We start from the raw sequence: 24,498 nt of genomic DNA on the forward strand, positions 1-24,498 counted from the left end.
AAAATATAAAAAGATATGCGAAGAAAAATATATATACATGGGACACGACAAGACGAAGGACAAATACGTCTGACTGCTACGCCATCTTGGATTGATCTAGGAGACAGAACGTGTCTTCTTCCTGAGCGGTGTGACGGCTGTGTGGCCTCATGGTGTTTATACATGCGTACAATTGTTTGTACAGATGAACGTGGTACCTTCAGGCGTTTGGAAATTCCTGAACCTCCTGCGACGGTCCCCAGTCTGGAACCTCCAGCGAGGATCAACGGTCCAGAGAGTCCAGGTACGGTGTCCAGTTCCGCTCCAGGGCAGGAGCCTTCCTCTGCACCGGTGCCCAGTTCAGGCACGTTGTCCAGTCCCGCTCCATGGCAGGAGCCTTCCTCTGTGCCAGTGCCCAGTTTAGGCACGTTGTCCAGTCCCGCTCCATGGCAGGAGCCTTCCTCTGTGCCAGTGCCCAGTTTAGGCACGTTGTCCAGTCCCGCTCCATGGCAGGAGCCTTCCTCTGTGCCAGTGCCCAGTTTAGGCACGTTGTCCAGTCCCGCTCCATGGCAGGAGCCTTCCTCTGCACCGGTGCCCAGTTCAGGCACGTTGTCCAGTCCCGCTCCATGGCAGGAGCCTTCCTCTGTGCCAGTGCCCAGTTCAGGCACGTTGCCCAGTCCCGCTCCATGGCAGGAGCCTTCCTCTGCACTGGTGCCCAGTTTAGGCACGTTGTCCAGTCCCGCTCCATTGCAGAAGCCTTCCTCTGTGCCGGTGCCCAGTCCCGGCATGGTGTCCAGCCCCGCTCCAAGGCCGGAGCCTTCCTCTGCACCGATGACCAGTCCAGCCACGGTGTCCAGCCCCGTTCCAAGGCCGGAGCCTTCCTCTGTGCCGGTGCCCCGTCCAGGCACGGTGTCCAGTCCCACTCCATGGCAGGAGCCTTCCTCTGCACCGGTGCCCCGTCCAGGCACGGTGTCCAGTCCCACTCCATGGCCGGAGCCTTCTTCTGCGCCGATGCCCAGTCCAGGCACGGCGTCCAACCCAGCTCCCGGGCCGGAGTCCTCCTCTGCGTTCAGTTTTTCGACCGGAGTCCGCACCTTTGAAGGGGGGGCTTGTTTCTCTATGGTGTAGTAGGTCAGGGCGTGACTAGGGGGTATTCTAGTTTATAATTTCTATGTTGTGTTCTAGTTTATATTTTCTATGTTGGTATGATTCCCAATTAGAGGCAGCTGGTAATCATTGTCTCTAATTGGGGATCATATTTAAGTAGATATTTCTCCCACCTGTGTTTGTGGGATATTGTTTTGTGTGGTGCCTGTGCACCACGTAGTCACGTTTAGTTGTTTGTTTATTGATTTATTTGTTTTTGCTTTATGTTTCACTTTTCAATAAAAATGTGGAACTCAACATCCGCTGCGCCTTGGTCCCATTCTTACGACAACCGTGACACATGGGAAACAGTGTTTAAACCCTTTACGATGAAGATCTGTGAAGTGATTTGGATTTTTACAAATTATCTTTGAAAGACAGGGTCCTGAAAAGGGGACGTTTCTTTTTTTGCTGAGTTTATTGATATATATATATATATATATGTGTGTGTGTGACATGGCGCATGTGTCTCTTTTATAAAGCACATAACCATGTGTGTGAGGTGTATACTTTTGTTTCACAGTAGATTTGTTAAAGACTCACCAAGAATCTCTGTGGGATTCTGTGTGACCCTGATTTAGCCACTGCAGTAAAATGTTAATTGTGTGTGTGGGGGGGGGGGCTGGTGTTTCGTGGCAATACCTCTGTGTCTGTTGGTGGTTTTGTCGAACATGAGCATGGCATCATCAACCTATGAGAGACAGAGAGACACAAACAGTTCACAAACACAAACAGACTCCACAGAGCTGCAGGTTAGCAACACAAATTATGAGAAAACAAAAAGATAACTACTTTAAACATTGGAATGAATAAACAACAAAAACATAGCAAACTGGAATGTTATTTGGCCCAAACAGAGAGGACACAGTGGCAGAATACCTGACCACTGTGACTGACCCAAAATGAAGGAAAGCTTTGACTATGTACAGACTCAGTGAGCATAACCTTGCTATTGAGAGAGGCTGCCATAGGCAGACCTGGCTCTCAAGAGAAGATAGGCTGTGTGCCCATTGCCTACTAAATGAGTTGGAAACAGAGCTGCACTTCCTAACCTCCTGACAAATGTATAGAGATACATATTTCCCTCAGATTACATAGACCCACAAAGAATTTTAAAACAAATCCAATACTGATAAACTCCCATTTCTATTAGGTTAAATACCACAGAGTGCCACCACAGCAGCAATATTTCCCACACTGTTACAACATAGCCAATAATATAACAATGTCTATATTCTTTTAAAATGTTTGTGAGTGAAATGTTTACAGTTAATTTCTGATTGTTTATTTCCCTTTTTGTTGATTGTCTATTCCACTTGCTTTGACAATGTAAACACATTTCCCATGCCATTAAAACCGTTTGAATTTAACTTAATTGAGAGAGATGAGCTTGGACACCACGCATGCACGCGCACACACGCACAGGCCATTACACAGCATGGGGCTTCATTGTCCCTCCTTCAGGGCCTGTCCTTTGGAGCAAGAGAGGAGAGGGGGCCAACAGATGGAGAAAGAGGAAGGGAGCAGGGGGGTGACAGGTGACAAAGGAGGAGGACAGAAAGAAGGGGGGACAGGAGAAAGAAGGGGGGGGGGTAAAGAGAAAAGCGGAGAATGAGAAGAGATAGGAAAAGGAGGTCCCATCTCTGTGAAGTTAAAGAGTTGCTGTTTAACTCACTCCCAAAGTTCCACACTCTTAGAGAAAAAGTGCTATCTAGAACCATAAAATGGTTATTCGGCTGTCCACATAGGAGAACCCTTTGAAGAACCCATTTTGGTTCAATGTGCACCCCCTTTGGTTCAAGGTAGAACCCCTTTGGTTCGAGGCAGAACACTTTTGGGTTTCATAAAGAACCCTTTACCCAGAAGAGAGACCGAAGAACCCTTTTTTCTAAGAGTGGAGGAGGGACTATTCTCTCCCCATTCTCTCTCTCTCTCTGTTTGGTAAGGGGGATAAGCTTTTCACAAACTCTGTGTCCTGTTCTCTCTTTGTTTCACTCTCTCTTTCTTCTCCTCTCCACAAAGTTTACTATTCCCATGGAGACCCTGTAAAGAATTTAAATGAGGAGAACTCACCCTCCTCTCACTACTCTCACTATGAATAGAACTACAGAGAGGGAGAGAGAGGGGTGGGGGATGTAGAGAGGGGGACACAGTTGAAAAAAGGCTTACTAGAAGGAGAGAAAATGAATTTTTCGTGGACTTGAAGAGAAGAGAGGAAGCGAGAGATAGTTCAGGACAGAATAAAGATGGGAGGGGGATTGGTGCATATGAAAGAGTGGGTCGAGAGTGAAAAGGAGAAAAGAGTTGGGGGAGAGAGAGGGTTGGATGGACAGAAAGACAGACTGAGGGAGATTCAGGGAGAGAAAAAGTGAGAGAGAGAGAACAAAGAGAAGTGGGGCTTTGTCAACACGCACCCATTTAATTCTTCCTCTCCTCCGCTTTTCTTTTTTTTCTATCCCACTCCCTGCAGCCCTATTCATGCTGACCTCCTCCCTCCCTGCAGCCCTATTCATGCTGACCTCCTCCCTCCCTGCAGCCCTATTCATGCTGACTTCCTCCCTCCCTGCAGACCTATTCATGCTGACCTCCTCCCTCCCTGCAGCCCTATTCATGCTGACCTCCTCCCTCCCTGCAGCCCTATTCATGCTGACCTCCTCCCTCCCTGCAGCCCTATTCATGCTGACCTCCTCCCTCCCTGCAGCCCTATTCATGCTGACCTCCTCCCTCCCTGCAGCCCTATTCATGCTGACCTCCTCCCTCCCTGCAGCCCTATTCATGCTGACCTCCTCCCTCCCTGCAGCCCTATTCATGCTGACCTCCTCCCTCCCTGCAGCCCTATTCATGCTGACCTCCTCCCTCCCTGCAGCCCTATTCATGCTGACCTCCTCCCTCCCTGCAGACCTATTCATGCTGACCTCCTCCCTCCCTGCAGACCTATTCATGCTGACCTCCTCCCTCCCTGCAGCCCTATTCATGCTGACTTCCTCCCTCCCTGCAGACCTATTCATGCTGACCTCCTCCCTCCCTGCAGACCTATTCATGCTGACCTCCTCCCTCCCTGCAGCCCTATTCATGCTGACCTCCTCCCTCCCTGCAGACCTATTCATGCTGACCTCCTCCCTCCCTGCAGACCTATTCATGCTGACCTCCTCCCTCCCTGCAGCCCTATTCATGCTGACCTCCTCCCTCCCTGCCCTCTTCGCTCTCCTAAGAAAGTCAGCACAAACTCTCCTCTAATAGAGAAACTGTGAAACTACTCCACGTTTTGCCAGTGAGAGACATCATCAGTTGTACCAACGCTAACACACGCACACACAGCATGACTGCATTGCTATTTTCATTACCTATCAGTGAAGTGTAATGAAACTTAACACTTAACACAGGGTGAAATGTGAGTGGCGGAAAGCTCTAGACTCAGTTTGATTTCAGTTTGATTTCTAACCTTTGAGATCATCTGATCATCTGATCTTAATGAAAGCAGTGCATATAAAAAATATATTTAGTTTATTTCAATCTGACAAGAAAGATCACACAAGCTGTGCGTGTGTGCATCTGTCTCTCTGACTGTGAGAGAGGACGTGGGAGAAAGATTTTGTGTGTGAGTGTATGTATCTGGGTGTGTGTCCCTGCGTGTGACCATGAAATATGGAAAAGGTCAGGGTTGGAGACCCGTTAGTCCAAGTGAGTCTCTCTCTCTCTCCACACACACACACACACACACACACACACACACACACACACACACACACACACAACCCCCCCAGTCCACCCTCTGTCCTTCATTCAGTTTTATCTCCCCCCCTCTCCCTTCACCCTTATGGTCCTTTAAACCCAATGACAGAGCAAAGTCGGGACAGGGACAGCAAGTGGACAGCTGCAGCACCAGAGACATGTTATCATAAGCGGTGTGTTACATGTTCATTTAGGCCCGTTAGCATTAGGCTAACGCGTGTGGGTGTGAACACAAATCAGTCACATTCAGCCCTATTATCGAGCTGTGAGGATGGCTAATGGTATATTATACAAATTTACTAGCTAGCTAACATCTTGAAGCGTATAGCTGTGGGTAAGCTTTATTGCCGTCAGTATCAATAACAAAAGTGTTAGGCCAACTGTTACAGAGTCACTAGGATATGCAACAAGCTATCTTTGTGTCTGAGAGGAAAGTTAGCCTCCAGGCCGAAGTCAAAGGTAAACAACCTGTTGTCCAATGTGTCCAGAGCAGTTTAATACTATCTGGCTGAACTATAGTGTCTAGTATTTACCTCAGCACAGTTCACACCCACTGCCCAGTAGAGAGAGCATTCCCCTTACAGCATGGCACATAACACTCTCATTAGGTTACATTGACAAGGAACTTTTCAGGAACGTTCTGAGGACATTTTCGGTCACACTCTCACCTCAACCACCTTACTCATTCCTTTCTGTTTCACGCTTCCCTAGCTCTCTTCCCTAGCTCTCTTTCCTTCCCTCTCTCTCGTCTCTCTCTCCACCCACCTCTCCAAACAAGCCAGCAGACAAAGTGTCCAGTGAAGCCCTCTAATTGCAAACTCACATGGCTGACTGGAGCCCAACTTATCCGTCTGTCCTGTCCCCCCCTCTATCTCTCCCCTCCCTCTATCTCTCCCCTCCCTCTATCTCTCCCCTCCCTCTATCTCCACACCTCCCCTCTCTCTCCACACCTCCCTCTATCTCTCCCCTCCCTCTATCTCCACACCTCCCCTCTATCTCTCCCCTCCCTCTATCTCCACACCTCCCCTCCCCCATCTCTCTCATCCATTTTGAAGGATGAAATTAGGCCTATAGTTTGCTGACTCTTCAAAGTGAAGCTGGTGCTGTGGAATTATTGCACTGTACTTTGAGGTAGAGTGCTATCCGATGGTTTCCCAGTACTGTTTGGGAGGACAGGTCTGGGAATGGGATAGTGGGAACACCAGGACAGAGTCCCGGGGAACACAGCGGACTTCTGGCCAGGCAAGGCAGGGGCGTAAAATGAGACGCGTCTCTGTGGGATTCTGACCTGCTTCCCAGATAAACATGGTCGCCTGTGAGCGCTGGGATCGGCTCGGTTGAGCAACCCGCGTACAGTTACATCCGGTTGGTCAATCACATCAAAGAAAAAAGGGCTTATGTTTTGCACTAGACTGACATTGACCTAATTTGTAAGTGCACAGACCACAATGGTAAGAAATTAACAGTTCTGTTGAGTGTGCCAGATGATTTGACGAGACTGTCCATTCTTAAATCAAGTGACAAACTCCCTCCAAAACACACTGCTGTACAAATCAAATGCTGGAAACGCAATGTGGAAATCTGCAAAGATTTTATTTGGCCCAAGCATCCGCTATGTAGAGATACTTGACAGGATCCTCCACCAGAACTCCTTTTCCTCTACCCCCTTTCTCTCAGTCTCTACCATCCTTTAGTTTATTCCTCTCTCTCCCGCCTCAAAGTGACATCCTTAAGCCCCTTCTGAGGGGATGGTGATTATGTCTTTCTAGAAGGTTTTCTGTCCACTGCTGCTCAATACAGTCAGGACACACTCTTTTAAGTCGGTGAGTGTGAGACATAAGCCTCACACACAGACATACTGCTAAATTACCAAGGGACATTGGCTAAAGCAGGTCACCAAGGCAACAGACTGAGACAGGTGCAGGGGGTAAGAGTGTGTAAGAGTGTGTTTTGGGATGGGGTGTGTGTGTGTTTATGATAGTGTGTGTGTTTTTTTGTGTGTGTGTGTGGGGGGGGGTCTCGTGGCAAGAGCAGCTGTTGCATTAGATTAGTTCAGAATTAGAGACCCTTCTCCTCCTCCTCCCCACTGTCCTCCCTCCCTAAGTACACCTCTCTCTCGCACAAACCTCTTCACTCGTTCTCCCCCTAACACCTCTTCACTCGTTCTCCCCTTAACACCTCCCACCTCTTCACTCGTTCTCTCCCTAACACCTCTCCACCTCTTCACTCATTCTCTCCCTAACTTCTCTCCACCTCTTCACTCGTTCTCTCCCTAACACCTCTCCACCTCTTCACTCGTTCTCTCCCTAACACCTCTTCACCTCTTTCTTCTCTCCTAACACCTCTCCAACTCTTCACTCGTTCTCCCCTAACACCGCTCCACCTCTTCACTTATTCTCTCCCTAACAACTCTCCAACTCTTCACTCGTTCTCCCCCTAACACCTCTCCACCCGTTCTCCCCCTAACACCTCTCCACCCCTTCACTCATTCTCTCCCTAACACCTCTCCACCTCTTCACTCGTTCTCCCCTAACACCTCTCCACCCCTTCACTCATTCTCTCCCTAACTTCTCTCCACCTCTTCACTCATTCTCCCCCTAACACCTCCCTACCTCTTCACTCGTTCTCTCCCTAACACCTCTCCACCTCTTCACTCGTTCTCTCCCTAACACCTCTCCACCTCTTCACTCGTTCTCTCCCTAACACCTCTCCAACTCTTCACTCGTTCTCCCCCTAACACCGCTCCACCTCTTCACTTATTCTCTCCCTAACAACTCTCCAACTCTTCACTCGTTCTCCCCCTAACACCTCTCCACCCGTTCTCCCCCTAACACCTCTCCACCCCTTCACTCATTCTCTCCCTAACACCTCTCCACCTCTTCACTCGTTCTCCCCTAACACCTCTCCACCCCTTCACTCATTCTCTCCCTAACACCTCTCCACCTCTTCACTCATTCTCCCCCTAACACCTCTCCACCTCTTCACTCATTCTCTCCCTAACACCTCTCCACCTCTTCACTCGTTCTCTCCCTAACACCCTACCTCTTCACTCGTTCTCTCCCTAACACCTCTCCACTCGTTCTCTCCCTAACACCTCTCCAACTCTTCACTTGTTATCTCCAGCACCTCTCCACCTCTTCACTCGTTCTCTCCCTAACACCTCTCCACCTCTTCACTCATTCTCCCCCTAACACCTCTCCACCTCTTCACTCGTTCTCTCCCTAACACCTCTCCAACTCTTCACTTGTTCTCTCCAACACCTCTCCACCTCTTCACTCGTTCTCTCCCTAACACCTCTCCACCCCTTCACTCATTCTCTCCCTAACACCTCTCCACCTCTTCACTCGTTCTCCCCTAACACCTCTCCACCTCTTCACTCGTTCTCTCCCTAACACCTCCCTACCTCTTCACTCGTTCTCTCCCTAACACCTCTCCACCTCTTCACTCGTTCTCTCCCTAACACCGCTCCACCTCTTCCTTCCCACTGATTCAAGACTGTTTGTCAACTTTCTTTCCATCTGTTCCACTTGTCATCCCTTTATGACACTCGTTCTTCAGCCTATTTGGAACCTGTTACATTTGAGTGAGAGTTGGTTCTTCTCATACATGTCTGTGTTCCTCTTCTCTCCTGCAGCTTGAAAACACTTCCCTTCTGAGTACCCCAACCTCTCTCCAGGTGGTGCCCCTCTTTCTCCCCCTTCCCTCTTTCTCTCTCTCTATCCACTCCTCTGTCATCCCCGCATGAGTTTGCCTTTCACTGCATCTCATTCAAATAGGCTTAACTGGCTTGAAGGAAAAATTGAACAGCAGAAGCAACTCAAACAACAACAACGGGAGAAAAATGGAAGACAGAAGTGCTAATATCCATCAGAATGCCTTTTGACAGTAAATATCAAACATAATGTTGTTGTGTTCCCTCTTTTGGGATCCCTCTCTCCCTCTTCTCCTCCTCCCTTTCAACTGTTCTCTGAAATTAGCCACGCTTACCCTGTCTCTAACCCAAATGTGGAATAAGAGAAAAAGAGAGAGAGAAAAGAGAGAGACAGGGAGACAAATAGACTGAGAAAACATGAGATATAGAGTGATGGGGGAGAACTACTACTGATTCAATATATACATGTAGTACAGGGATGGGCAACTTTGATGGGGCGGGGGAACAAAAAAATGTTGTACAGCTAATTTCCTGCCATTCTAAACATTTTGCCATTGGGTGGAAAGAAGTGTTTGCAATTTTTAATATGATATTTGAGTGACACTGACGAGGGCCTGCCGGGCTCTAATTCGACCTTGATTACTACAAGTTTAGATAGCTGGCCAATCTAAAAAAACGAGTCACTATCAGGGACTGACATAACAAGAGAAAACCCATTGATGGACAAACACATTTCGAAATTGCACCTTGGTCTACTATTCTGCCTCACAACAGTAAGTTGAGTTCCCAAAAAATCGACATTTTATCTGAGGGCTTTCAAATGGTGGCCTGTCTGCATGCGGCCCGCCAGTTCCCGATCCCTGATCATGTCAACAAACGTGTCTTAAGACAGTGTGTCACATTTACCTTTCCAAACTGGTCAAAGTACTGCTTGACGTCTTCGATGGTTGTGTTCACAGAGAGACCTCCCACAAATATCTTCTTTGTCCTGGTCACCAGCTGACAACACAGGGGAAGAGGACACACAATCATTAACACACAGCAAATTGAAAAGGTAGATATTTCAGATAATAAAGCTCTAAGATCTGTTAAGCAGTAAAATTTTTTTTTATCTAGGATGGGGGTTGCCAGGCACTCGGAACAGCATAGTACAGTAATAACACAATTAATTTGACCCAGTGTGTGACTGTGTGTATGAGTGTGTATGTGTGCCTGAGTCTTTAGGCAGGTAGAGCCACCCCGTTTCTTATGTATTGGGGTCATATACAGGTCGGATGAGGTTGGGGGTAAGGGAGGACGGAGGATTGCTGCCCCTTCATCACGTGAACGGAATATAGGAACCTAATCTGGTGCGCCAGGCAGGCCTCTCCTGATGGTACATGGCGGCTGTGACGTCACCTAGGCGTCTAGGAGTTAACCCTGTCAAGGATGAGAACTCACCTTGGGCTGGGCTCTACGAGGAAACGCTACCTTGGGATCAATCTGGAAAGAGAGGGAGAGCAAGGGAGAGACGATGTGTTAGAAACAGATGGAGAAAAACATTCAGAGACCATACTGGTAATTGTGACTCAAAGTTCAAGACAATGGATCACAAACTTGAATGATACAAACTTTATGATACAAAGCTTTTCTGGTATTTGAAAAGTATTACATTCCATTTCTTTGACAATCCCCAACCTGTGATACACTGGAATTATATGACTTTATCCAATGTAGTGGCAGACTGCATACCACCAGCCTGGTCCCAGATCTGCTTGTTCTGTCTGGCAAACTCCTATGGTCACGCCATATGAGTTGGCAAGACAGCAAGAACAGATCTGGGACCGGGCTAGCATACCACAGTATAATACTCTACAATAGCAAAAAAAACTACTTTAAGTTCACACAGTATATCAATGAATAGACTCATGTTGACAGTGAGTACTTGTGAAAAACACTGTCTGAACTGAGAAAAAAGCTTCTGTGCAAATCAGAGCATTGTATGCCGTGGAGAATTTGCATAAAGGCTCAGGTTTTCAAGTCAAATCAGGGGCTGCGGTCGTGTGAGGCTCTGTTGGTATGAGCATTGGTCTAGGAATGGCAGGGTTACGGGTTCCATTCATGCTGGGGTTACATCCTACTAAAATCTACAATGACTGTACAAAACATTAGGAAAGTGATTTTGGAACAGGGTATGGTAGTAGGTGCAACGGTTTGAGCGTGTCAAGAACTGCAACTCTGCTGGGTTTCTCACGCTCAACAGTTACCTGTGTGTATCATTAATGGTCGTCCACCCAAAGGACATCCAGCCAACTTGACACAAGTGTGGGAAGCATTGGGAGTCAACATGGGCCCGCATCGCTGTGGAACGCTTTCCACACCGTGTAGCGTCCATGCCCGACGAATTGAGACTGTTCTGAGGCCAAAAGGGGGTGCAACTCAATATTAGGAAGGTGTTCTTAATGTTTTGTACACTCAGTTTATGTACTCACTTTACTTTTAGTCACTCTGGATAAAAGCATCTGCTAAATGACACATTAATGGCTGATGTTTGAGTGAGACAGAGGGCTCCTCCTCACCCCATGGTGTAGGATGGAGAGGAGGGGAGGACTGTCATCTCCAGCTGCCTTCAGTGTCAGAGGGTACTGTTGACGACGGAAGGGGACTACATAGCATGGCTACGTTGGCAGGTGTGGCACAACAGCTCTTGTCAAGTGTTGAGCACCTGGAACTTTTCAAATTCTGCTTCTCATTTACCCCGTATGCCTGGAAGAAACCATGAATTCTACTGATGATCTCACACTTGTCGCTCGATACATATGCCTAATGACACTTGACTGAATTGGCCCTTGTAGCAGAGTGATCACACCATGATACAAACAATAATTTTTGGGGTCAAACAAGAGCCTGATCATCCCAATAGTTTAGTGCCATTTTATTTCAAAACATTCCTATCAAGCATGTTCATGTTCCCTCTAGTGCTCATGAATCAGTAAAACAAAGCATGTTTGTCATAAAGATAGAAAAACACATCAAAGAAGAAAGGACCGACACCCCTAACTAAGTATTGGACCTAAAGTATCGACTACTAGAGTTGTGCTATAAGCTACATAGGCTACATCTTGCCATGCTGTTTAGTATCATTACATTATAAAGAGAGACAGGGTACAGATGTACAGCACCTTGAATGAAGCAGAAAGCGGGTATATATAGGTATCGATAGTACAGTGAATGTTCGGACTACATGGCCGCTATAGGAAACTATTTTAGTTTCGCCCAAATCAGTCTATTCCACAAACCAGGAGCAATTTCCCAACTAACATCCATAAATATTCAGAAACATGTCCTTGATCGCGAATAACAACTTAAAATGGCAATGGTATAACTGACTTAATAACATATTCTACGTTATAAAGCAGAGAATAATAGTAACAAAGTTATAACTGAGTTTATAAATGTTAGCCGGCCAACGTCTTGCTTTGTGACATACATCCCGGGTGGATACTAGAGAGCAGAGAAGGATCCCATCAAGCCAGAGCCTATTGGTTGAGTGCTTTATGTTAAAGGAATACAAATCAAATCAAATTTGATTTGTCTCATGCGCCGAATACAATTTCACCTTAGTGAAATGCTTACTCACACGCCCTTAACCAACAACGCAGTTTTAAGAAACATACCCCAAAAATTAAGAAATAAAGTAACAAATAATTAATACTCTGAGACTTTGGCAAAGAGGCCCTTTATCTACTTCCACAGAGTTAGATTAACTTATGGATACCATTTCATTGTCTCTGTGTCCAGTATGAAGGAATGACTGAAAGTCTATTGTTATCTGCTAGCATGATAGGGGATACCTAACGCTAGCAGACTTCCAGTCATTGGTTAACGCTAGTTAGCAATTGCACTAGCGCTAGTTGGCAACTTCCTTCAAACTGCACGCAGAGAAATAAAAATGTTATCCACAAGTTCATCTGACTCTGGGGAAGTAGATTAATTTCCAACATCCCGAGGTATCCCGTTAGGACTAGATTACATCCGATAGTCACCTCAAACTGCCAAACCTATCCTATCCTATATGTTTAAAACTGAAACAAACAAACCAAGTGAAGGCATTACAAATCATCATTAGCACCCAGTTGCCAACACATGTCACAAAGGCAGAGAACAACATAAAGAGTTGCAGTCTTACAACATTCACATTATACTCTCACATTATACTCTCACATTATACTCTCACAGCACTACTGTTATTTTCACATTTTTATCTTGTGTATTTTTTATTTTTCGGATCGGGATGGGGAAGAGATAAAATGAAAGCAAGAATGAACTGAATAAACAGTAAGAACTAGGGTGGCAGGTAGTCTATTGGTAGCCTAGTGGTTACGGGATACTTTGGGATGTTGGCAATGAGGCCTGTTATCTACAGATGAACTCGTGGATACAATTTTTATGTCTTGACGGAAGTTAGAGGTAGTCCGGCGCGCCAATGCTAACTAGCATTAGCGCAATGATTGGAAGTCTATGGGGTATGACTTCCAGTTATTGCGCTAACGCTAGTTTGGAATTGTGTTAGCACTAGTTAGCAACTTCCTTCAAACTACACGCGGAGACATAAGAGTTATCCACGAGTTCATCAGACTCTGTGGATGTAGATAAACATCCGTATTGCTTTAAGAATCCCTTTAAGAGCTTTTGGCAAGAAACCGAAACGTCGCAGGTTCAAATCCCCGAGCCGACTAGGTGGAAAATCTGTGCCCTTGAGCAAGGCACCTAACTATAATTGCTCTTGTAAGTCGCTCTGGATAAGAGTGTCTGCTAAACTAAAAATGTAAATGTAAACCAAAGAGGAGTGAAGGGGAGGGTGAAAAGGATGAAAAGGGAAAGGGAGATAGGCCTAGATCGAGGAAGAGAGGAAAAGATGTGAGAGAAAGAGAAAGCGTGGCCATTCATTTTAAAACAAAAACTCCACCATTTGTGTGCAGGGAGTCCTGGCCCAGAAGGCAGCCCTTCTGATTTGATTAATTAACAGGACAAAAGGAGGAAAAAACAGATGGGCCCACAGAGGACCCCCCACACACACACTCATTGTGAGGTTAAACACCTAAAACACGCACAACCACACAATATGCTCCACCAAATCACTGTTTTTTCTAACACTCTCATTCACAAAATGTTTGCGAGGAAAACACACACAAATAGTTAACAAAAATGTGCTATCCTATCATCTCATAATTCAAGACATTATAAAATCTGTTTAGAAACAGCCATAACAAGACGTTTGGAAGGTGGCTAGGCTATTGTACCACTGTGGACAGCGATTGGATTTGGGTCTGGGCTATCGGGGTCAATCTGCACAGCTGAGCAATGGCAGAGTAATTAGTTAACGAAGTCCCCCTACCCCTAAGACCCAGCTAGGACAACCTGTGTGTGTGTGTGTGTGTGTGTGTGTGTGTGTGTGTTTTAATGTGCGAGTGAATGTGTGTATGAGTGTTTTCTTGTGTGTTTTCATGCGTGTGTGTGACTTGATCAATTCCTTCAGGAGGGAAGATACACATTCAGGGATGATGCTATACTTCAGAAGAAACACTTTATTTTCTTCAATCCGATTAGGTTCCTTTCAGATCCATACTAATTACAGACCAGGGCCTCTCTGTCTCTCTCTTCCTTTCCATCTTCTCCTCCATCCCCTTCTCGTCTCCTCTGCCCGTCACCACCAAAGCGCTAATCTCCACAGAGCCATGACCTGCGACATTGCAAACAGCTAATGTTAATGTTAACCTAGTTCTCACCCCATATTTAGAATTTTTAGGTCTCACCCCATATGGAGACCAATCACCCACCAGTAAACAGACACACAGCCAAATCCAATGATCAGATTTGCAAGCGTAGCAGATTTTGTCATCATGCTAAATCTCTTTGCTTGCTCTGAGTCCAGTAATGAGTTATACCCTTGTGACAAAAACATTTAATAGCCTTTTCTTGGTGAGGCATCTCAGCATTGATAGCTAACTTTAACCAGGCCTGTGGCATTTTTAAAAATTGAACATAGCAAGTCAGTTAAGAACAAATTCTTATTTACAATGACGGCCTACACCGACCAAACCCGGACAACACTAGGCCAATTGTGGGCCACCTTATGGGACTCGCAATCATGTGATACAGCCTGGAATCGAACCAGGGTGTCTGTAGTGACACCTCTAGCACTGCGATGCAGTGCCTTAGACTGCAGCGTCACTCGGGAGCAGCGGTCATCACTAAACTGCTCTAGAATTACTAACATCAGTAGACTGTCCATTCATGTATGTATTAGAATCAGTAAATACATGTATGCATAAAGCATTGTTAATAATCGGGCCAGTAATCTGCCTAAATTATCAACATAATTGTGTATTAATCTAATGCAATGGTTAACTACATGTAATAGTAACGTTTACGGGCAGTTTATGACCAAATCAAATCAAACTTTGTCACATGCACCGAATACAACAAGTGTAGATAGACCTTACCGTGAAATGCTTACTTACAAGCCCTTACCAGACCTTCAAATATGATATTAAAGTGTAACCAAAGTTATTTCTCTTTCTCACACTCTTCATGAGGTATATTTAACGCAGTAGGATTAACATACCTAATAAACTGATTGGTTTACTTAGCTGTGCTGTGCTAGAACATCAACAAAAAATGGTGTGGGCTTGGAATTTGACTACGTTCTTTGGAAATCCATGCAATCCAAACTTACTTTGTACTAGTGACGACGATTTGATGTGCTAAAGTCTATTAGTAATATACTATATTTGTTTTGCATAGTTAAAATGGGACCAGGGTCTAGTTCATTAGGCATCAAATGGAATAAATATGACTTAGACAGGACGACCCAGACTAGTCCAATAAGAAAGACTAATTTCCATTTTCCGGTACAAAACACTTTCCCATTAGGTGCACTAATAAAAACCGACCCTGGATAGTTCTACTGCAGACAGGAAACGACACGGCTCCTCTTTTCTATGCACTACATCACACTACTGCCCTGTGTCCAAGTCCTCTGAAGCAGCCAAACAAGTAGAACTCTGTCTTTATGTCAAAACATCAACCATATGCATCGCTCATAGAAAACCTATTCAATTGGTCAATAGTGTCATTGTCAATAACAACACGAAAGTCGTCTAGTGTGTTGGCTTCTGAGGGCCGGGGCCTAACTTGAGATATGGGTGAATAACTCAAATTTTCATGCAAAACTACCCTTGACATCCCTGCATGATATAGCCCTTTCCTGCAGTCGGTGACCAAAAGCGCCCTCTTTGGCCTCATGGGTGGAATGCAAACTCAAAATTGAATAAATGTAAACTCTATACCTGACAGGTACAGGTGGCTTCTTTTTTTAAGCCCATAACCATGTGTGTGAGGTGTAGGTATCCACCTTTCCCTTTCCTTTATATGATTAGACTGTGCTATGTTTTCTATCTGAAAATTACAATTAGCAACACAGACTTTCCTAATCACGTAGTTGACAAAAATACATCACATCTCTTCTATTTGTCCCCAGCTCTTTGAATTTACAGTGTCAAACGTATTGTCACTGCTTTTCAAAGTACTTAAACTTGCCCCCATTCCTACTGCCAAACCCCTCTCATTCACCTTGTCCTTTCTCTCTCTGTTTCTTTCTCACCCTCCATGGGGTTAGCATAGAAAAAAAACACTCAACGTGTGGAACATTCTTTCTAATTCCAGAAAGGAATTTCACTCTCCTTCTCATCTCATCTCATGCTGGTCAAACAATAGCCATCCACAAGGGAGAGAGGGAAAACGGTTTGGAGGGAGAGAGGGAGGGAGTGTTCGAGAGGTAACAGTGCACAAGGAAAGTAGAAGAGATGGTACAAAAAGAGGACAGGCTGAAATAGGTGAATAGATAGGCAGAGAGAAGCTGAGGGACATTGAGGAGTTGAAAAATATGGAAGAGTCGGATAGAGAGAGAAAGCACGAGAGAGAGAAATGTTTGATGTAGATTGTAAAATTATGAGGAAAAAACATAGAACACTACCAACCAAAAGCACTGAGACCCAAATAATGGTGAATTATGCCTTCGTTACTGTGAGACTTTAAAACTCTAGAAACGTACACTCAGAACCAAAAAAGCACAGTACAACAGCAAGCAACTGACACTAATTGAAGAGTCCATAAACACAAACAACTTCTGGCAAAATTGGATTCAAAAAAATAATAATTGCGATACAAATGGTGACATAAGGACAACCCATATTAAAACACTCTACAACACTGTTCAAATTGACACAAATGTAGAACAACGCCAAATTCACGAGAAGTTGAATGATTTAGAAAAAGCTATAAAGGACAATCAAAATCCATTGGACTCCCCAATTACTGACCAGGAGCTCTATAAGAAACTTCAGGCCCTCAAATTTAAAAAAGCATGTGGACCTGATGGCATCCTAAATGAGATGCTCAAACTCACTAGTGCAAAATGTCAATTGGCTATATTAAAACGGTTTAATTTGATCCTGAGTGTAGGTTATTTCCCTGACATCTGGAATCAAAGACTCATAACCCCAATCTTTAAGAACGGAGACAATTTGGCCCTAACAATTACAGAGGCATTTGTGTGAACAGTAACCTGTGGAAGGTTTTCTGTAGTATTATAAATATAAGAGTTCTAAACTTCCTTAATAAGCACAATGTCTTGAGTAAAAGCCAAATTGGATTTATACCAAAACATCGCACGACTGATCATATTTACACCCTACACACCCTGATAGATAAACATGTCCACGAAAATAATACCAAAATATACGCTTGCTTATCTACTTCCAAAAAGCGTTTGATTCTATTTGGCATACAGGACTGTTCTGCAAAGTTATTGAAAGTGGTGTAGGGGGTAAAACATATGACATAATTAAATCAATGTTTACTGGCAATACGTGCAGCATTAAAATTGGCAAGAAAAGAACAGAATTCTTTAACCAGGGGCGGGGCCTTCGCCAGGGTTGCAATCTGAGCCCCGCACTCTTCAATATTTACATCAACAAATTGGCCCCTATTCTAGAAAAATCCTCAGCCCCTGGTGTTAGTCTCCACAAATCAGAGGTTAAATCCCTACTCTTCACAGATGACCTATGCCTGCTGTCACCCACAGCACATGGTCTACAGCAGAGCCTGGACCTTCTAAAGCAGTACTGCCAGACTTGGGCCCAGGCAGTAAACCACAAAATGACAAAATAATGATTTTCCAGAGAAGATCCAGATCTCAGGGAATTAGACCAAAGTTCTCAACTGGTACAAAATATGGAGTACTGCACACACTACAATTACTTAGGTTTAAAAAATAAGCTCCACTGGACACCTTAATGAGGCAGTGAATGAACTGAGAGAGAAAGCACGCAGAGCATTCTACGCCATTAACCTCTTCGAGATAGGGGGCGCTCTTTTAATTTTTGGATAAAAAACGTTCCCGTTTTAAACAAGATATTTTGTCACGAAAAGATGCTCGACTATGCATGGAATTGACAGCTTTGGAAAGACAAAACTCTGACGTTTCCAAAACTGCAAAGATATTATCTGTGAGTGCCCCAGAACTAATGCTACAGGCGAAACCAAGATGAAGTTTCATACTGGAAATGCCCCAGATTCTGAAGGCGCTGTGTTCCAATGTCTCCTTATATGGCTGTCAATGCACCAGGAATGAGCCTGCCCCTTGTGTCGTTTCTCCCAGGTGTCTGCAGCATTGTGACGTGTTTGTAGGCATATCAATGGAAGATTGACCATAAGAGACTACATTTACCAGGTGTCCGCCCGGTGTCCTGTGTCGAAATTATTGCGTAATCTGTAGGTCCATGCGCGTTCCATTTCTTCAGAAGAGAAAGTCAACTGCCACGAAGGATTTATCGTCGATAGATATGTGAAAAACACCTTGAGGATTGATTCTAAACATCGGTTTGCCATGTTTCTGTCGATATTATGGGGTTAATTTGGAAAAAAGTTAGCGTTTTAATGACTTAATTTTCGTTTTTTTTCTTACCCAAAGGTGATGAACAAAACGGAGCGATTTGTCAACACAAATAATATTTTTTGTAAAAATGGAACATTTGCTATCTAACTGAGAGTCTCCTCATTGAAAACATCTGAAGTTATTCAAAGGTAAATGATTTTATTTGAATCCTTTTCTGGTTTTTGTGAAAATGTTGCCTGCTGAATGCTAATGCTAAATGCTACGCTAAATGCTATGCTAGCTATCAATACTGTTACACAAATGCTTGTTTTGCAATGGTTGAGAAGCATATTTTGAAAATCTGAGATGACAGTGTTGTTAACAAAAGGCTAAGCTTGAGAGCAAATAGATTAATTTCATTTCATTTGCGATTTTCATGAATAGTTAACGTTGCGTTATGGTAATGAGCTTTGAGGCTGTAGTCACGATACCGGATCCGGGATGGCTCGACGCAAGAAGTTAAAAAACAAATTCAAATTTAAATACCTATTAATATTTGGCTAAAACTAATTGAATGTGTCATTGAACCAATTGCACTTTATGGCAGCGAGGTGTGGGGTCCACTTGCAAAACAAGATTTCATCAAAAGGGACAAACACCCCATTAAAACCCTGCACGCAGAGTTCTGGAAGATTCTCCTACATGTCCAGAGGAAAACTACAAACAATGCATGCAGGGCAGAATTAGGCCAATATCCACTAATAATACAAACTCAAAAAAGAGCAATTCAGTTTTGGAAACATCAAAAATACAGTGACCCCTCTAATATCATTACCAAGCTCTGCAATGCCAAGAGCTGAGCAAAGAAAAGAGGCCCCTCATTCAGCTGGTCCTGGGGCTACTAACACACCTACTAACACACTGAAGCCTCAGGACCAGACCATCCAATCAATCAGAATAAACCAAATTACAACACAGTCAAAACAAAACTACATTGCTTATTGGGAAACACAAGCACAAGCACAAAGCCTAATGCAGTGCTATCTGGCCCAAAAATCGGCAGTACACCGTGGCTAACTGTTTGACCATGGCTACTGATCAAAACCTTGACAAAGTACAGGTTCAGTGAGCACAGCATTGTCATTGAAAAGGGTAGACACAGGAAAACCTGGCTCCCTGTAGAGGAAAGGCTGTGCAACCACTGCACAACAGCAGAACCTGAGACAGAGCATTTCCTGACAATGTGTCAAAAATATAAAAAAATTAGTGTCATTTCCCCAAATTTGAAACCCTTATTCAAGGTTTCAAAGACCTCTCTGATGAGAGTAGGCTACCCGTCCTGTTGGGGGAGGACGCAGAGAGCTGTGGGTTGGCAGACCACTACATTGCTGCCTGCCATAAGATGAGGGACAGTGTCTGACAGACCAATCAACCTGCACATATCCTCCACTGTATGCTTATTGTTATTGTTCAATGTGTTGGTTATTTTGACCCTTGGCTATTGTTGTTACTGTTGTCCCGTTGACAATTTTGAATCTTATTATTTATTCTTATATTCTTATATTTACAATTCTCATATTGTAAATATCCAAAGCAAGATTTGGCAATATGTACATTGTTACGTCATGCCAATAAAGCAAATTTAATTTAATTTAATTGAAAGAGAGAGACAGAGTTAGGGAGACGGGAAGACCAAAATTCAGTACCTTTTTTTCCAATTACACAGAGCCATAATTTATCCATTGACGTACTGTATGTGAAATCAGCACACCAGACATTTTCAGCACCCTGAAACATAACACGGTGAGCTGCACCAAAATATTGTTACAAATCAAAAATGGTGTCCCTGCCGTTCAACCCTCAACATGCTCACAACATTCTCCTTTCAGGGTGATATGTCTCAAACCAAACCCTGCTGTGATTTCAGAGGCTTGGCCTCCTCCTACCTATGGCCAAGCATTAGCATCACAGACGCCCCTCTCATTCTCAAACATTATGCGCTGCGTCATCCAGACACGGTAACTCAATGGCTGACCATCACACTTTTACACACACATCAACACAGTAGAGCCCGGGGTCGTCAAATGTCACCAAGCTCATCAGATATTCAAAGATCAGATTGAGAAACACACGCACAAACACACAATTCTGACAATACAAGGCCTACTGTCACTAGGATCCACAAAGATATTGCCATGACACCCAACCCACACATCTGCTCCTGATCTCAAACCATTTCTGAAGTGTAAATACCTAGTCTGGGTACCTGTCTCTGTAACAGTCGACTCTTTGTGTCATATGCCAAAGATATGTACAAGGAGTGGAATGTAATAGCTGAACAGAGATGGCAACCAGGCTATAAAATACCAACAGGGTTACACAAAAAAAACATTACCACCTCGATCAAGAAAACAACAAGATATAAATGGTGTGATCTATTTATAGGATAGTTAACGTATTAGTATTTTTATCTGTCTTGAACAGGTGATTCATTTGGAGTGGTGGTCATATGAATACAACTCAACATCTTCACAAACATACTGTATATCTACACAAAACCCACTAATTTGACTGTAATCACTGTAGAATCTATAGCCTGTAGCCAGTGCATTTGCTTTGCAAAAAAAATTATAATAGGCATATTATCGCATCATAAACTGTTAGCTATATTGAAGAGGTGAATTGTAACTGAAAAACACGTTTTAGTTTAGTCAAAGCTATGTAACTAAGGACCTGTAAAACTCCTTCCTATTGCCGTGTGGTTCAGTTGGTAGAGCATGGTGCTTGCAATGACAGCGCTGTGGGTTCAACTCCCATGTGGGGGGCAGTATGACAAAGCATGTACTCACTACTACTGTATGTTGCTCTGGATAAGAAAATCTGCTAAATGACAAAAATGTAAACACATTTGAAGTCGGAAGTTTACATACACTTATGTTGGAGTCATTAAAGCTCATTTTTCAACCACTCCACAAATTTCTTGTTAACAAACTATAGTTTTGGTAAGTCGGTTAGGACATCAACTTTGTGCATGAAACAAGTAATTTTTCCAACAATTGTTTCCAGACAGATTATTTAACTTATAATTCACTGTATCACAATTCCAGTGGGTCAGAAGTTTACATACACTAAGTTGACTGTGCCTTTAAACAGCTTGGAAAATTATGTCATGGCTTTAGAAGCTTCTGACAGGCTAATTGACATCATTTGACTCAATTGGAGGTGTACCTGTGGATGTATTTCAAGGCCTACCTTCAAACTCAGTGCCTCTTTGCTTGACATCATGGGAAAATCCAAAGAAATCAGCCAAGACCTCAGAAATAAATGTAGACCTCCACAAGTCTGGTTCATCCTTGGGAACAATTTCCAAACGCCCTGAAGGTACCATGTTCATCTGTACAAACAATAGTACGCAAGTGTAAACACCATGGGACCACACAGCCGTCATACCACTCAGGAAGGAGACACGTTCGGTCTCCTAGAGATGAACGTAATTTGGTGGGAAAAGTGCAAATCAATCCCAGAACAACAGCAAAGGACCCTGTGAAGATGCTGGAGGAAACAGGCACAAACGTATCTATATCCACAGTAAAACAAGTCCTATATCAACATAACATGAAAGGCTGCTCAGCAAGGAAGGGGCCACTGCTCCAAAACCGCCATAAAAAAGCCAGACTACGGTTTACAACTGCACATGGGGACAAATATCGTAATTTTGGGAGAAATGTCCTCTGGTCTGATGAAACAAAAATATAACTGTTTGGCGATAATGACCATCGTTACGTTTGGAGAAAAAAAGGGGATGCGTGCAAGCCGATGTTGAAGCAACATCTCAAGGCATCAGTCAGGAAGTTAAAGCTTGGTCGCAAATGGGTCTTCCAAATGGACAATGACCCAAAGCATACTTCCAAAGTTGTGGAAAATGGCTTAAGGACAACATAGTCAAGGTATTGGTGTGGCCATCACAAAGCCTCGACCTCATCCTATAGAAAATTTGTGAAAGCATTAGCGAGCAAGGAGGCCTACAATCCTGACTCAGTTACATCAGCTCTGTCAGGGGGAATGGGTCAACATTCACCCAACTTATTGTGGGAAGGTTGTGGAAGGCTACCTGAAACGTTTAAACAATTTAAAGGCAATGCTACCAAATACTAATCGAGTGTATGTAAACTTCTGACGCACTGGGAATGTGATGAAAGAAATAAAAGCTGAAATAAATCATTCTCTCTATTACTTTGACATTTCACATTCTTAAAATAAAGAGGTGACCTAAGACAGGGAATATTTACTAGGATTAAATGTCAGGAATTGTGAAAAACTAAGTTGAAATGTAGTTGGCTAAGGTGTATGTAAACTTACGAAGTCAACTGTATGTCTTTATGACATAGTGGCTTTATTCTTTTGGTGGCAGCAGTACATGCTGCATTGATCATGAAGACAAAAGTCCCACTAGGCTGTTGAGTCACCATAATGTCCCCTGTGGATGTGAATGATTTTACCTAGGGCAACAGACCTGCTTCATGTAACCACACTTGCCTTCTATCCTCCCTCTCTCTTTCACCCTCCAGGGCCAGGCAGTGTGTGTTTGTGGTAATAGTAGTGTGTGCACATGTGAGAGTATGTATCGAGGGGTGGAGGATGGAGAAACACCCACACATCCATTGCTGACAAAGCTGTATGTAACACAAAGTCACACAGACACATACTCACACCTTGTATAGTCATTCAAATGTTGATATTAGCAGCAATTTGTGTTGGCCGTCAACAACAAAGTGTTTAGACACAAGCTTCACCAATGGTTATGCTACTGTGCGTGGCGTCACCAGTCAGCTTCAAACACTACAGTGATTTCCATAGAATTAGAATAAACAGAGCTGACATTTCCATTCAAGTAAACCAGTGTTGTGTTCGAGACCACCTAAAGCCAGACCGATTGAAGACCAAGACCGGAGTGTCTGGGGAGATAAATCTAGCTAGCTAAGTCAGCCATTGGCTAGGCCATCAGAAGCTATATAGAAGGCATCTGCCATTCAACTGTATTAGGGCAACATTTTGGAGTGACAGTGGAATGAACAAATCACATTTTTACTTGTAATGGGTGGGACCGTTTTTCCAAAAATGTATGAAAGTCCAACAGTCCACTGTCTAGCTTGCTGTTGTAGGCTAGTTTGCAGCAACTGCAACAGGTGTTATCAAAGAGGATATTGTTGCTAATTTGATAGATTCTCCCTATTCAAGAATGACTTTCAACAAGAAGTTAAGGTTCAACTGATCATCATTTGGTGAGTGGAACTGTGTTTTTATTGCAGCTCGATTCCTCTTGTTAGCAATTTCTTTTAAAATAACTTATGTGCGTAACATTGTTGCATTTAGTGTAGTGGTGCCTGGAGAGATGGGTATACTCAAATGTTCCTAATCATTTCCCAAACGACCAGCCCAGTAATTTCGCAAACGGCCTGTCTGTGTGAAAAATCCTGTTTTTTTTATTAGTTTTCCTATATATTTTAAAGATTTTCACTCTCTAAATCACACATTCTTTTTACAGAAAAACTAAATAAATGTGATGTTCTAAGTCCACAACAATGCTTAAACCACATCGGGAGAACCTTTTCGACGTCTGGGAAACATACAGATATATATTTTTTGGGGGGTTGGGGTATTGAGGAGTATTTTTGTAATAATAATGTGGTATTTTTCTGTTGTTGCTCAATCTTATTGGGTGGGCCTGTGTCCACCCATGCCTACGCCCCTGGTGCAAACAGGGCATGATGACTGAATTGCGCATCACAAATAGCCTACTAACCAAGACTTCGGGACCAACCTTTTTCAATACCTGGCTTGCATACCCTTTGTTGCCTAAGTGAGCATTTACTGGTAGATATCATACATTGAAACTAGAGGTCGACCGACTATGATTTTTCAACGCCGATACTGATACCCGATTATTGGAGGGCCAAAAAAGCTGATACCGATTAATCGGACGATTTTTAAATTTGTAATAATGACAATTACAACAATACTGAAATAACACTTATTTTAATTTAATATAAAACATCAATAAAATCAATTT

At 43.7% G+C, this 24,498-nt stretch overlaps 1 protein-coding gene across 2 annotated transcripts in view; it reads right to left on the reverse strand.

The window, feature by feature from the left end:
* Nucleotides 1-24,498, reverse strand: part of LOC115141629 (RNA-binding protein Musashi homolog 1-like) — a 46,144-nt gene that overhangs the window by 16,659 nt on the left and 4,987 nt on the right. For both annotated transcript variants that reach the window (XM_029680689.2, XM_029680682.2), the window contains exons 5-7: nt 9,950-9,991; nt 9,416-9,508; nt 1,768-1,816 (exon numbers count right to left, since the gene is read on the reverse strand). In XM_029680689.2, the coding sequence (XP_029536549.1) occupies nt 1,768-1,816; nt 9,416-9,508; nt 9,950-9,991 (184 nt within the window). The remainder of the gene's footprint in view (nt 1-1,767; nt 1,817-9,415; nt 9,509-9,949; nt 9,992-24,498) is intronic.

Source organism: Oncorhynchus nerka, linkage group LG2 (genome assembly GCF_034236695.1).
Source record: "Oncorhynchus nerka isolate Pitt River linkage group LG2, Oner_Uvic_2.0, whole genome shotgun sequence".
Lineage (NCBI taxonomy): Eukaryota > Metazoa > Chordata > Actinopteri > Salmoniformes > Salmonidae > Oncorhynchus > Oncorhynchus nerka.